The 12,741-nt window shown below is 39.2% G+C and overlaps 1 protein-coding gene across 1 annotated transcript in view; it reads right to left on the bottom strand.

The window, feature by feature from the left end:
* The window catches only part of LOC137352249 (mucin-22-like), a 45,845-nt gene that overhangs the window by 23,721 nt on the left and 9,383 nt on the right, over positions 1-12,741 (bottom strand). The window contains exons 10-24 of the mRNA XM_068017905.1: positions 12,132-12,263; positions 10,927-11,169; positions 10,695-10,829; positions 9,475-9,657; positions 9,247-9,378; positions 8,042-8,284; positions 7,810-7,944; positions 6,362-6,493; positions 5,157-5,399; positions 4,925-5,059; positions 3,477-3,608; positions 2,272-2,514; positions 2,040-2,174; positions 820-1,002; positions 592-723 (exon numbers count right to left, since the gene is read on the bottom strand). Coding sequence (XP_067874006.1) covers positions 592-723; positions 820-1,002; positions 2,040-2,174; positions 2,272-2,514; positions 3,477-3,608; positions 4,925-5,059; positions 5,157-5,399; positions 6,362-6,493; positions 7,810-7,944; positions 8,042-8,284; positions 9,247-9,378; positions 9,475-9,657; positions 10,695-10,829; positions 10,927-11,169; positions 12,132-12,263 — 2,538 coding nt within the window. The remainder of the gene's footprint in view (positions 1-591; positions 724-819; positions 1,003-2,039; positions 2,175-2,271; positions 2,515-3,476; positions 3,609-4,924; positions 5,060-5,156; positions 5,400-6,361; positions 6,494-7,809; positions 7,945-8,041; positions 8,285-9,246; positions 9,379-9,474; positions 9,658-10,694; positions 10,830-10,926; positions 11,170-12,131; positions 12,264-12,741) is intronic.

Genomic DNA, 12,741 nt, shown 5'->3' with positions numbered 1-12,741 from the left:
AGAAAGAGATGTTAATCATAAATAATGTGACAATAATTTGTCTTAGACTGAACTTAGTTATAGCTTTCTTGAAGTAAACTTTGGTGCCTGTGTGGAGGAAAAAGTTGCAATTGCAGCTGACTCAGCGGAGGCTAATTCTGGGATTAGTGTAGTGGAAAATACTGATGGTTTTGAATTTGGTGTTGTGGCCACTGTTAATTTTAATGGAGAGCCAGCATAATTAAGGAAATGCCAGAACCAATAATAAGCAAAAATTCCTCGGCGATCTTTGATTAGAGGGAGAGGCATAGCTGATGTAATTGTTGATGATTCACTTGTTGCTGCAGTTGTTTCTAATGTCATTAGATCTGAAGCATCTGCAAAGATGGTTTTATAATTCACGGCTGACATGTGGATGTGTTTTAAATGCTGAACAAAAATGTAGCTAAGTGCAGCTGTGAATGTGGATGTGAAAGACGGAGTTAGATTTGTAGTTGTGCCACCTGCATAACTTCAAGCAATGGAGATATTTTCTTGAAGATCTGAGAAAAGACTACAAGTGAGAACAATGTTAAGAGTCAGTGACCAGTGGCAGCATTGATGATACCTTACCTGATGTTACTGTTATTGAACCTGTGTGGGATGTAGATGAAACTGTTTTAGTTTGCTTTGATTTTGTGGTGATTGAGTCTGCAACTGTAGTTGTGGAAGAAGAGGAAACTGTTGTGTTTGCAGTTGAGCCTCCTGTAGATATGGAAGATGCAGAAACATTTGAAGAATGTGAGAGAAAGATAGCAATGAAGGCTCATGGTTTTCCCCAATTATTCTTCATGTACTTACGTGAAGAAGAAATTTGTGTCTGAGTCAAGGGCTGAGATGAACCCGTTGGAATGTCCGTTGATCCTTTGGAGGCTGAGCTGAATATCGTAGTCATAGAAACAGATGAAATTGTTGGAGTTGCAGGTGATTCTGTTCCTGTAAATTTTGAAAGAGACGAGACTTCTGGAGGTCTTGCTGTGTCAGCTATATTAATGAGGAAAAAGAGATGTCTGCCAGAATGCCTGAACACATGAGTAACTAATACCTTGTCACTTATAATGAGTGACCCTGATTAAAGTAAGAAATTGATTCCATGATACAAACGCCCATGACTACGTTGAGGAGATAGATCAAAATATCAGTGTTCCCGTTGACTCTGCCGAGGTTGTAGTGCATTTGGAGATTTTGGAGTTACAGTTATACCTGCTGTAGACATTTGAACAGGGGAGCGATTTGCATTTAGCTCTTAGAAATATTCATGAGGAAAAGGTGTGTTGAGAGAAATCGATGACTATCAGGGTATAGATATTCCACAGCGGAAGTGAGTGTTGTTGAACCTTTGCTGCAAATGAAGGAAAAACTGTTGGAGATGCAGATGAGTGTGCATTGAATTTGCCAATAAAGAGTCATTTGGAAGAACATATAAGTAAGAGATGCTTTTAATTACCGATGGTGATAATAATTTGTCTAAAACGGAACTTAATTATTTCTTTCTTGAAATAGGTTTTGGCGCCTGTGTGGAGGAAAGTGCTATAAGTGCAGCTGACTGAGTGGAGGCTGATTCGGGGATTGATGTACTCGAAAACCCTGTTGGCTTTGAATTTGGTGTTGTGCCAGCCATAAATGTCAAAGGAGAGCCAGCACAATTAAGAGAATACCAGATACTGTTATAAGCAATAATTCCAGAGCAATCTATGATTAGAGGCAAAAATACACCTGATGTAATTGTTGCTGAATCACTGCTTGCTGCAGTTTTTTCTGATGTCATTTGATGTGAAGCTTCTGTAAAGGGAAGATGGCTGTATAATTTGCAGTCAACATGTTGATGTGTTTTAAGAGCAAAAGGAAAATGTAGCTAAATGCTTCAATTTAGGTGGATGCAACTGACAGGATACGAGTTGCAGTTGTGCCATCTGTAGCACTTGAAGCAATGGAGATATTAGCAGGAAGATTCGAGAATCGGTATTACAAAAAACGATTGTAATCATCACTGAATATTGGTAACATTGATTACTCCCTACCTGATGTTACTGCTGTTGAACCAGTGTGGGATGGAGATGAAACTGTTGTAGTTTGCTTTGACTTTGTGGTCACACTAGCTTTTGCTAGTGTAGTTGTCGAAGAAGAGGAAACTGTTGTGGTTGCAGTTGAGCCAGCTGTAGATATGGAAGATGCAGAAACATTTTGAAGAAAGTGAGAGAAAGATACCAATGAAGGTCCGAGGTATTCAACAATAGTTACTCATGTACGTACGTGAAGAAGATGTTTGTCTCTGGGTCACGGGCCGAGATGAACCTGTTGGAATATCCGTTGACACTTTGGAGGCAGAGATGGATACATTTGTGGTAGAAGTAGATGAAGTTGTTGCAGATGTTGAATGAGATGAGACTTCTGGATGTGTTGTTGTGTCAGCTATATTAATGCAGAAGAAGATACATTTACCAGAGACCCTGAACACGTCAGTAACTAACACCTTGTTGTTTATCATGATTGTCCCTGATTAATGTAAGAAATTGATTACATGATACAATTGTTCATGACCACGTTGATGGGAAAGATCAAAATGTTGGAGTTCCGTTGAATCTGCCGAGGTTGAGTTAGCTTTGTTTTTGTACCAACATTTGGAGATGTTGCAGTTACAGTTATTTGCTGCTGTTGACATTTAAACTGTGGGGAGACTTGCAGTTAGTTCTTCGAAATATTTGTAAGGAAAAGGTGTGTTGAGAGAAATTGATGACTGTCAGGGATAGTTATTGCACAGTTGAAGTGAGTGTTGTTGACCCATTGGAGCAAAGAGATGAAATTGTTTGCGTTGCAAATGAGTGTGTTTTAAATTTGCCAATAAAGGAACATTTGGAAGAAAATATGAGAAAGAGATGTTAATCATAAATAATGTGACAATAATTTGTCTTAGACTGAACTTAGTTATAGCTTTCTTGAAGTAAACTTTGGTGCCTGTGTGGAGGAAAAAGTTGCAATTGCAGCTGACTCAGCGGAGGCTAATTCTGGGATTAGTGTAGTGGAAAATACTGATGGTTTTGAATTTGGTGTTGTGGCCACTGTTAATTTTAATGGAGAGCCAGCATAATTAAGGAAATGCCAGAACCAATAATAAGCAAAAATTCCTCGGCGATCTTTGATTAGAGGGAGAGGCATAGCTGATGTAATTGTTGATGATTCACTTGTTGCTGCAGTTGTTTCTAATGTCATTAGATCTGAAGCATCTGCAAAGATGGTTTTATAATTCACGGCTGACATGTGGATGTGTTTGAAAAGCATAACAGAAATGGAGCTAAGTGCAGCTGTGAATGTGGATGTGACAGACGGAGTTAGATTTGCAGTTGTGTCACCTGCATAACTTCAAGCAATGGAGATATTTTCTTGAGATCTGAGAAAAGACTACAAGTGAGAACAATGTTAAGAGTCAGTGACCAGTGGCAGCATTGATGATACCTTACCTGATGTTACTGTTATTGAACCTGTGTGGGATGGAGATGAAACTGTTGCAGTTTGCTTTGATTTTGTGGTCATTGATTCTGCAACTGCAGTTGTGGAAGAAGAGGAAACTGTTGTGGTTGCAGTTGAGCCTCCTGTAGATATGGAAAATGCAGAAACATTTGAAGAATGTGAGAGAAAGATAGCAATGAAGGCTCATGGTTTTCCCCAATTATTCTTCATGTACTTACGTGAAGAAGAAATTTGTGTCTGAGTCAAGGGCCGAGATGAACCCGTTGGAATGTCCGTTGACCCTTTGGAGGCTGAGCTGAATATCGTAGTCATAGAAACAGCTGAAATTGTTGGAGTTGCAGGTGATTCTGTTACTGTAAATGTTGAAAGAGACGAGACTTCTGGAGGTCTTGCTGTGTCAGCTATATTAATGAGGAAAAAGACATGTCTGCCAGAATGCCTGAACCCATGAGTAACTAATACCTTGTCACTTATAATGAGTGACCCTGATTAAAGTAAGAAATTGATTCCATGATACAAATGCCCATGACTACGTTGAGGAGATAGATCAAAATATCAGAGTTCCCGTTGACTCTGCCGAGGTTGTAGTGCATTTGGAGATGTTGGAGTTACAGTTATACCTGCTGTAGACATTTGAACAGGGGAGCGATTTGCATTTAGCTCTCAGAAATATTCATGAGGAAAAGGTGTGTTGAGAGAAATCGATGACTATCAGGGTATAGATATTCCACAGCGGAAGTGAGTGTTGTTGAACCTTTGCTGCAAATGAAGAAAAAACTGTTGGAGATGCAGATGAGTGTGCATTGAATTTGCCAATAAAGAGTCATTTGGAAGAACATATAAGTAAGAGATGCTTTTAATTACCGATGGTGATAATAATTTGTCTAAAACGGAACTTAATTATTTCTTTCTTGAAATAGGTTTTGGCGCCTGTGTGGAGGAAAGAGCTATAAGTGCAGCTGACTGAGTGGAGGCTGATTCGGGGATTGATGTACTCGAAAACCCTGATGGCTTTGAATTTGGTGTTGTGCCAGCCATAAATGTCAAAGGAGAGCCAGCACAATTAAGAGAATACCAGATACTGTTATAAGCAATAATTCCAGAGCAATCTATGATTAGAGGCAAAAATACACCTGATGTAATTGTTGCTGAATCACTGCTTGCTGCAGTTTTTTCTGATGTCATTTGATGTGAAGCTTCTGTAAAGGGAAGATGGCTGTATAATTTGCAGTCAACATGTTGATGTGTTTGAAGAGCAAAAGGAAAATGTAGCTAAATGCTTCAATTTAGGTGGATGCAACTGACAGGATACGAGTTGCAGTTGTGCCATCTGTAGCACTTGAAGCAATGGAGATATTAGCAGGAAGATTCGAGAATCAGTATTACAAAAAACGATTGTAATCATCACTGAATATTGGTAACATTGATTACTCCCTACCTGATGTTACTGCTGTTGAACCAGTGTGGGATGGAGATGAAACTGTTGTAGTTTGCTTTGACTTTGTGGTCACACTAGCTTTTGCTAGTGTAGTTGTCGAAGAAGAGGAAACTGTTGTGGTTGCAGTTGAGCCAGCTGTAGATATGGAAGATGCAGAAACATTTTGAAGAAAGTGAGAGAAAGATACCAATGAAGGTCCGAGGTATTCAACAATAATTACTCATGTACTTACGTGAAGAAGATGTTTGTCTCTGGGTCACGGGCCGAGATGAACCTGTTGGAATATCCGTTGACACTTTGGAGGCAGAGATGGATACATTTGTGGTAGAAGTAGATGAAGTTGTTGCAGATGTTGAATGAGATGAGACTTCTGGATGTGTTGTTGTGTCAGCTATATTAATGCAGAAGAAGATACATTTACCAGAGACCCTGAACACGTCAGTAACTAACACCTTGTTGTTTATCATGATTGTCCCTGATTAATGTAAGAAATTGATTACATGATACAATTGTTCATGACCACGTTGATGGGAAAGATCAAAATGTTGGAGTTCCGTTGAATCTGCCGAGGTTGAGTTAGCTTTGTTTTTGTACCAACATTTGGAGATGTTGCAGTTACAGTTATTTGCTGCTGTTGACATTTAAACTGTGGGGAGACTTGCAGTTAGTTCTTCGAAATATTTGTAAGGAAAAGGTGTGTTGAGTGAAATTGATGACTGTCAGGGATAGTTATTGCACAGTTGAAGTGAGTGTTGTTGACCCATTGGAGCAAAGAGATGAAATTGTTTGCGTTGCAAATGAGTGTGTTTTAAATTTGCCAATAAAGGAACATTTGGAAGAAAATATGAGAAAGAGATGTTAATCATAAATAATGTGACAATAATTTGTCTTAGACTGAACTTAGTTATAGCTTTCTTGAAGTAAACTTTGGTGCCTGTGTGGAGGAAAATGTTGCAATTGCAGCTGACTCAGCGGAGGCTAATTCTGGGATTAGTGTAGTGGAAAATACTGATGGTTTTGAATTTGGTGTTGTGGCCACTGTTAATTTTAATGGAGAGCCAGCATAATTAAGGAAATGCCAGAACCAATAATAAGCAAAAATTCCTCGGCGATCTTTGATTAGAGGGAGAGGCATAGCTGATGTAATTGTTGATGATTCACTTGTTGCTGCAGTTGTTTCTAATGTCATTAGATCTGAAGCATCTGCAAAGATGGTTTTATAATTCACGGCTGACATGTGGATGTGTTTGAAAAGCATAACAGAAATGGAGCTAAGTGCAGCTGTGAATGTGGATGTGACAGACGGAGTTAGATTTGCAGTTGTGTCACCTGCATAACTTCAAGCAATGGAGATATTTTCTTGAGATCTGAGAAAAGACTACAAGTGAGAACAATGTTAAGAGTCAGTGACCAGTGGCAGCATTGATGATACCTTACCTGATGTTACTGTTATTGAACCTGTGTGGGATGGAGATGAAACTGTTGCAGTTTGCTTTGATTTTGTGGTCATTGATTCTGCAACTGCAGTTGTGGAAGAAGAGGAAACTGTTGTGGTTGCAGTTGAGCCTCCTGTAGATATGGAAAATGCAGAAACATTTGAAGAATGTGAGAGAAAGATAGCAATGAAGGCTCATGGTTTTCCCCAATTATTCTTCATGTACTTACGTGAAGAAGAAATTTGTGTCTGAGTCAAGGGCCGAGATGAACCCGTTGGAATGTCCGTTGACCCTTTGGAGGCTGAGCTGAATATCGTAGTCATAGAAACAGCTGAAATTGTTGGAGTTGCAGGTGATTCTGTTACTGTAAATGTTGAAAGAGACGAGACTTCTGGAGGTCTTGCTGTGTCAGCTATATTAATGAGGAAAAAGACATGTCTGCCAGAATGCCTGAACACATGAGTAACTAATACCTTGTCACTTATAATGAGTGACCCTGATTAAAGTAAGAAATTGATTCCATGATACAAATGCCCATGACTACGTTGAGGAGATAGATCAAAATATCAGAGTTCCCGTTGACTCTGCCGAGGTTGTAGTGCATTTGGAGATTTTGGAGTTACAGTTATACCTGCTGTAGACATTTGAACAGGGGAGCGATTTGCATTTAGCTCTTAGAAATATTCATGAGGAAAAGGTGTGTTGAGAGAAATCGATGACTATCAGGGTATAGATATTCCACAGCGGAAGTGAGTGTTGTTGAACCTTTGCTGCAAATGAAGGAAAAACTGTTGGAGATGCAGATGAGTGTGCATTGAATTTGCCAATAAAGAGTCATTTGGAAGAACATATAAGTAAGAGATGCTTTTAATTACCGATGGTGATAATAATTTGTCTAAAACGGAACTTAATTATTTCTTTCTTGAAATAGGTTTTGGCGCCTGTGTGGAGGAAAGTGCTATAAGTGCAGCTGACTGAGTGGAGGCTGATTCGGGGATTGATGTACTCGAAAACCCTGATGGCTTTGAATTTGGTGTTGTGCCAGCCATAAATGTCAAAGGAGAGCCAGCACAATTAAGAGAATACCAGATACTGTTATAAGCAATAATTCCAGAGCAATCTATGATTAGAGGCAAAAATACACCTGATGTACTTGTTGCTGAATCACTGCTTGCTGCAGTTTTTTCTGATGTCATTTGATGTGAAGCTTCTGTAAAGGGAAGATGGCTGTATAATTTGCAGTCAACATGTTGATGTGTTTTAAGAGCAAAAGGAAAATGTAGCTAAATGCTTCAATTTAGGTGGATGCAACTGACAGGATACGAGTTGCAGTTGTGCCATCTGTAGCACTTGAAGCAATGGAGATATTAGCAGGAAGATTCGAGAATCAGTATTACAAAAAACGATTGTAATCATCACTGAATATTGGTAACATTGATTACTCCCTACCTGATGTTACTGCTGTTGAACCAGTGTGGGATGGAGATGAAACTGTTGTAGTTTGCTTTGACTTTGTGGTCACACTAGCTTTTGCTAGTGTAGTTGTCGAAGAAGAGGAAACTGTTGTGGTTGCAGTTGAGCCAGCTGTAGATATGGAAGATGCAGAAACATTTTGAAGAAAGTGAGAGAAAGATACCAATGAAGGTCCGAGGTATTCAACAATAATTACTCATGTACTTACGTGAAGAAGATGTTTGTCTCTGGGTCACGGGCCGAGATGAACCTGTTGGAATATCCGTTGACACTTTGGAGGCAGAGATGGATACATTTGTGGTAGAAGTAGATGAAGTTGTTGCAGATGTTGAATGAGATGAGACTTCTGGATGTGTTGTTGTGTCAGCTATATTAATGCAGAAGAAGATACATTTACCAGAGACCCTGAACACGTCAGTAACGAACACCTTGTTGTTTATCATGATTGTCCCTGATTAATGTAAGAAATTGATTACATGATACAATTGTTCATGACCACGTTGATGGGAAAGATCAAAATGTTGGAGTTCCGTTGAATCTGCCGAGGTTGAGTTAGCTTTGTTTTTGTACCAACATTTGGAGATGTTGCAGTTACAGTTATTTGCTGCTGTTGACATTTAAACTGTGGGGAGACTTGCAGTTAGTTCTTCGAAATATTTGTAAGGAAAAGGTGTGTTGAGTGAAATTGATGACTGTCAGGGATAGTTATTGCACAGTTGAAGTGAGTGTTGTTGACCCATTGGAGCAAAGAGATGAAATTGTTTGCGTTGCAAATGAGTGTGTTTTAAATTTGCCAATAAAGGAACATTTGGAAGAAAATATGAGAAAGAGATGTTAATCATAAATAATGTGACAATAATTTGTCTTAGACTGAACTTAGTTATAGCTTTCTTGAAGTAAACTTTGGTGCCTGTGTGGAGGAAAAAGTTGCAATTGCAGCTGACTCAGCGGAGGCTAATTCTGGGATTAGTGTAGTGGAAAATACTGATGGTTTTGAATTTGGTGTTGTGGCCACTGTTAATTTTAATGGAGAGCCAGCATAATTAAGGAAATGCCAGAACCAATAATAAGCAAAAATTCCTCGGCGATCTTTGATTAGAGGGAGAGGCATAGCTGATGTAATTGTTGATGATTCACTTGTTGCTGCAGTTGTTTCTAATGTCATTAGATCTGAAGCATCTGCAAAGATGGTTTTATAATTCACGGCTGACATGTGGATGTGTTTGAAAAGCATAACAGAAATGGAGCTAAGTGCAGCTGTGAATGTGGATGTGACAGACGGAGTTAGATTTGCAGTTGTGTCACCTGCATAACTTCAAGCAATGGAGATATTTTCTTGAGATCTGAGAAAAGACTACAAGTGAGAACAATGTTAAGAGTCAGTGACCAGTGGCAGCATTGATGATACCTTACCTGATGTTACTGTTATTGAACCTGTGTGGGATGGAGATGAAACTGTTGCAGTTTGCTTTGATTTTGTGGTCATTGATTCTGCAACTGCAGTTGTGGAAGAAGAGGAAACTGTTGTGGTTGCAGTTGAGCCTCCTGTAGATATGGAAAATGCAGAAACATTTGAAGAATGTGAGAGAAAGATAGCAATGAAGGCTCATGGTTTTCCCCAATTATTCTTCATGTACTTACGTGAAGAAGAAATTTGTGTCTGAGTCAAGGGCCGAGATGAACCCGTTGGAATGTCCGTTGACCCTTTGGAGGCTGAGCTGAATATCGTAGTCATAGAAACAGCTGAAATTGTTGGAGTTGCAGGTGATTCTGTTACTGTAAATGTTGAAAGAGACGAGACTTCTGGAGGTCTTGCTGTGTCAGCTATATTAATGAGGAAAAAGTGATGTCTGCCAGAATGCCTGAACACATGAGTAACTAATACCTTGTCACTTATAATGAGTGACCCTGATTAAAGTAAGAAATTGATTCCATGATACAAATGCCCATGACTACGTTGAGGAGATAGATCAAAATATCAGAGTTCCCGTTGACTCTGCCGAGGTTGTAGTGCATTTGGAGATTTTGGAGTTACAGTTATACCTGCTGTAGACATTTGAACAGGGGAGCGATTTGCATTTAGCTCTTAGAAATATTCATGAGGAAAAGGTGTGTTGAGAGAAATCGATGACTATCAGGGTATAGATATTCCACAGCGGAAGTGAGTGTTGTTGAACCTTTGCTGCAAATGAAGGAAAAACTGTTGGAGATGCAGATGAGTGTGCATTGAATTTGCCAATAAAGAGTCATTTGGAAGAACATATAAGTAAGAGATGCTTTTAATTACCGATGGTGATAATAATTTGTCTAAAACGGAACTTAATTATTTCTTTCTTGAAATAGGTTTTGGCGCCTGTGTGGAGGAAAGAGCTATAAGTGCAGCTGACTGAGTGGAGGCTGATTCGGGGATTGATGTACTCGAAAACCCTGATGGCTTTGAATTTGGTGTTGTGCCAGCCATAAATGTCAAAGGAGAGCCAGCACAATTAAGAGAATACCAGATCCTGTAATAAGCAATAATTCCAGAGCAATCTATGATTAGAGGCAAAAATACACCTGATGTAATTGTTGCTGAATCACTGCTTGCTGCAGTTTTTTCTGATGTCATTTGATGTGAAGCTTCTGTAAAGGGAAGATGGCTGTATAATTTGCAGTCAACATGTTGATGTGTTTTAAGAGCAAAAGGAAAATGTAGCTAAATGCTTCAATTTAGGTGGATGCAACGGACAGGATACGAGTTGCAGTTGTGCCATCTGTAGCACTTGAAGCAATGGAGATATTAGCAGGAAGATTCGAGAATCAGTATTACAAAAAACGATGGTAATCATCACTGAATATTGGTAGCATTGTTTACTCCCTACCTGATGTTACTGCTGTTGATCCAGTGTGGGATGGAGATGAAACTGTTGTAGTTTGTTTTGACTTTGTGGTCACACTAGCTTTTGCTAGTGTAGTTGTCGCAGAAGAGGAAACTGTTGTGGTTGCAGTTGAGCCAGCTGTAGATATGGAAGATGCAGAAACATTTTGAAGAAAGTGAGAGAAAGATACCAATGAAGGTCCGAGGTATTCAACAATAATTACTCATGTACTTACGTGAAGAAGATGTTTGTCTCTGGGTCACGGGCCGAGATGAACCTGTTGGAATATCCGTTGACACTCTGGAGGCAGAGATGGATACATTTGTGGTAGAAGCAGATGAAGTTGTTGCAGCAGTTGAATGAGATGAGACTTCTGGATGTGTTGTTGTGTCAGCTATATTAATGCAGAAGAAGATACATTTACCAGAGACCCTGAACACGTCAGTAACTAACACCTTGTTGTTTATCATGATTGTCCCTGATTAATGTAAGAAATTGATTACATGATACAATTGTTCATGACCATGTTGATGGGAAAGATCAAAATGTTGGAGTTCCGTTGAATCTGCCGAGGTTGAGTTAGCTTTGTTTTTGTACCATCATTTGGAGATGTTGCAGTTACAGTTATTTGCTGCTGTTGACATTTAAACTGTGGGGAGACTTGCAGTTAGTTCTTCGAAATATTTGTAAGGAAAAGGTGTGTTGAGTGAAATTGATGACTGTCAGGGATAGTTATTGCACAGTTGAAGTGAGTGTTGTTGACCCATTGGAGCAAAGAGATGAAATTGTTTGCGTTGCAAATGAGTGTGTTTTAAATTTGCCAATAAAGGAACATTTGGAAGAAAATATGAGAAAGAGATGTTAATCATAAATAATGTGACAATAATTTGTCTTGGACTGAACTTAGTTATAGCTTTCTTGAAGTAAACTTTGGTGCCTGTGTGGAGGAAAAAGTTGCAATTGCAGCTGACTCAGCGGAGGCTAATTCTGGGATTAGTGTAGTGGAAAATACTGATGGTTTTGAATTTGGTATTGTGGCCAGTGTTAATGTTAAAGGAGAGCCAGCATAATTAAGGAAATGCCAGACCAATAGTAAGCAAAAATTCCTCGGCGATCTTTGATTAGAGGGAGAGGCATAGCTGATGTAATTGTTGATGATTCACTTGTTGCTGCAGTTGTTTCTAATATCATTAGATCTGAAGCATCTGCAAAGATGGTTTTATAATTCACGGCTGACATGTGGATGTGTTTTAAATGCTGAACAAAAATGTAGCTAAGTGCAGCTGTGAATGTGGATGTGAAAGACGGAGTTAGATTTGTAGTTGTGCCACCTGCATAACTTCAAGCAATGGAGATATTTTCTTGAAGATCTGAGAAAAGACTACAAGTGAGAACAATGTTAAGAGTCAGTGACCAGTGGCAGCATTGATGATACCTTACCTGATGTTACTGTTATTGAACCTGTGTGGGATGTAGATGAAACTGTTTTAGTTTGCTTTGATTTTGTGGTGATTGAGTCTGCAACTGTAGTTGTGGAAGAAGAGGAAACTGTTGTGTTTGCAGTTGAGCCTCCTGTAGATATGGAAAATGCAGAAACATTTGAAGAATGTGAGAGAAAGATAGCAATGAAGGCTCATGGTTTTCTCCAATTATTCTTCATGTACTTACGTGAAGAAGAAATTTGTGTCTGAGTCAAGGGCTGAGATGAACCCGTTGGAATGTCCGTTGATCCTTTGGAGGCTGAGCTGAATATCGTAGTCATAGAAACAGATGAAATTGTTGGAGTTGCAGGTGATTCTGTTCCTGTAAATTTTGAAAGAGACGAGACTTCTGGAGGTCTTGCTGTGTCAGCTATATTAATGAGGAAAAAGACATGTCTGCCAGAATGCCTGAACACGAGTAACTAATCCTTTTCCTTTTGAAGAATGTGAGAGAAAGATAGCAATGAAGGCTCATGGTTTTCTCCAATTATTCTTCATGTACTTACGTGAAGAAGAAATTTGTGTCTGAGTCAAGGGCTGAGATGAACCCGTTGGAATGTCCGTTGATC

Source organism: Heterodontus francisci, chromosome 1 (genome assembly GCF_036365525.1).
Source record: "Heterodontus francisci isolate sHetFra1 chromosome 1, sHetFra1.hap1, whole genome shotgun sequence".
NCBI classification, from domain to species: Eukaryota; Metazoa; Chordata; class Chondrichthyes; order Heterodontiformes; family Heterodontidae; genus Heterodontus; species Heterodontus francisci.
This window is presented reverse-complemented; position numbering and strand designations above follow the sequence as displayed.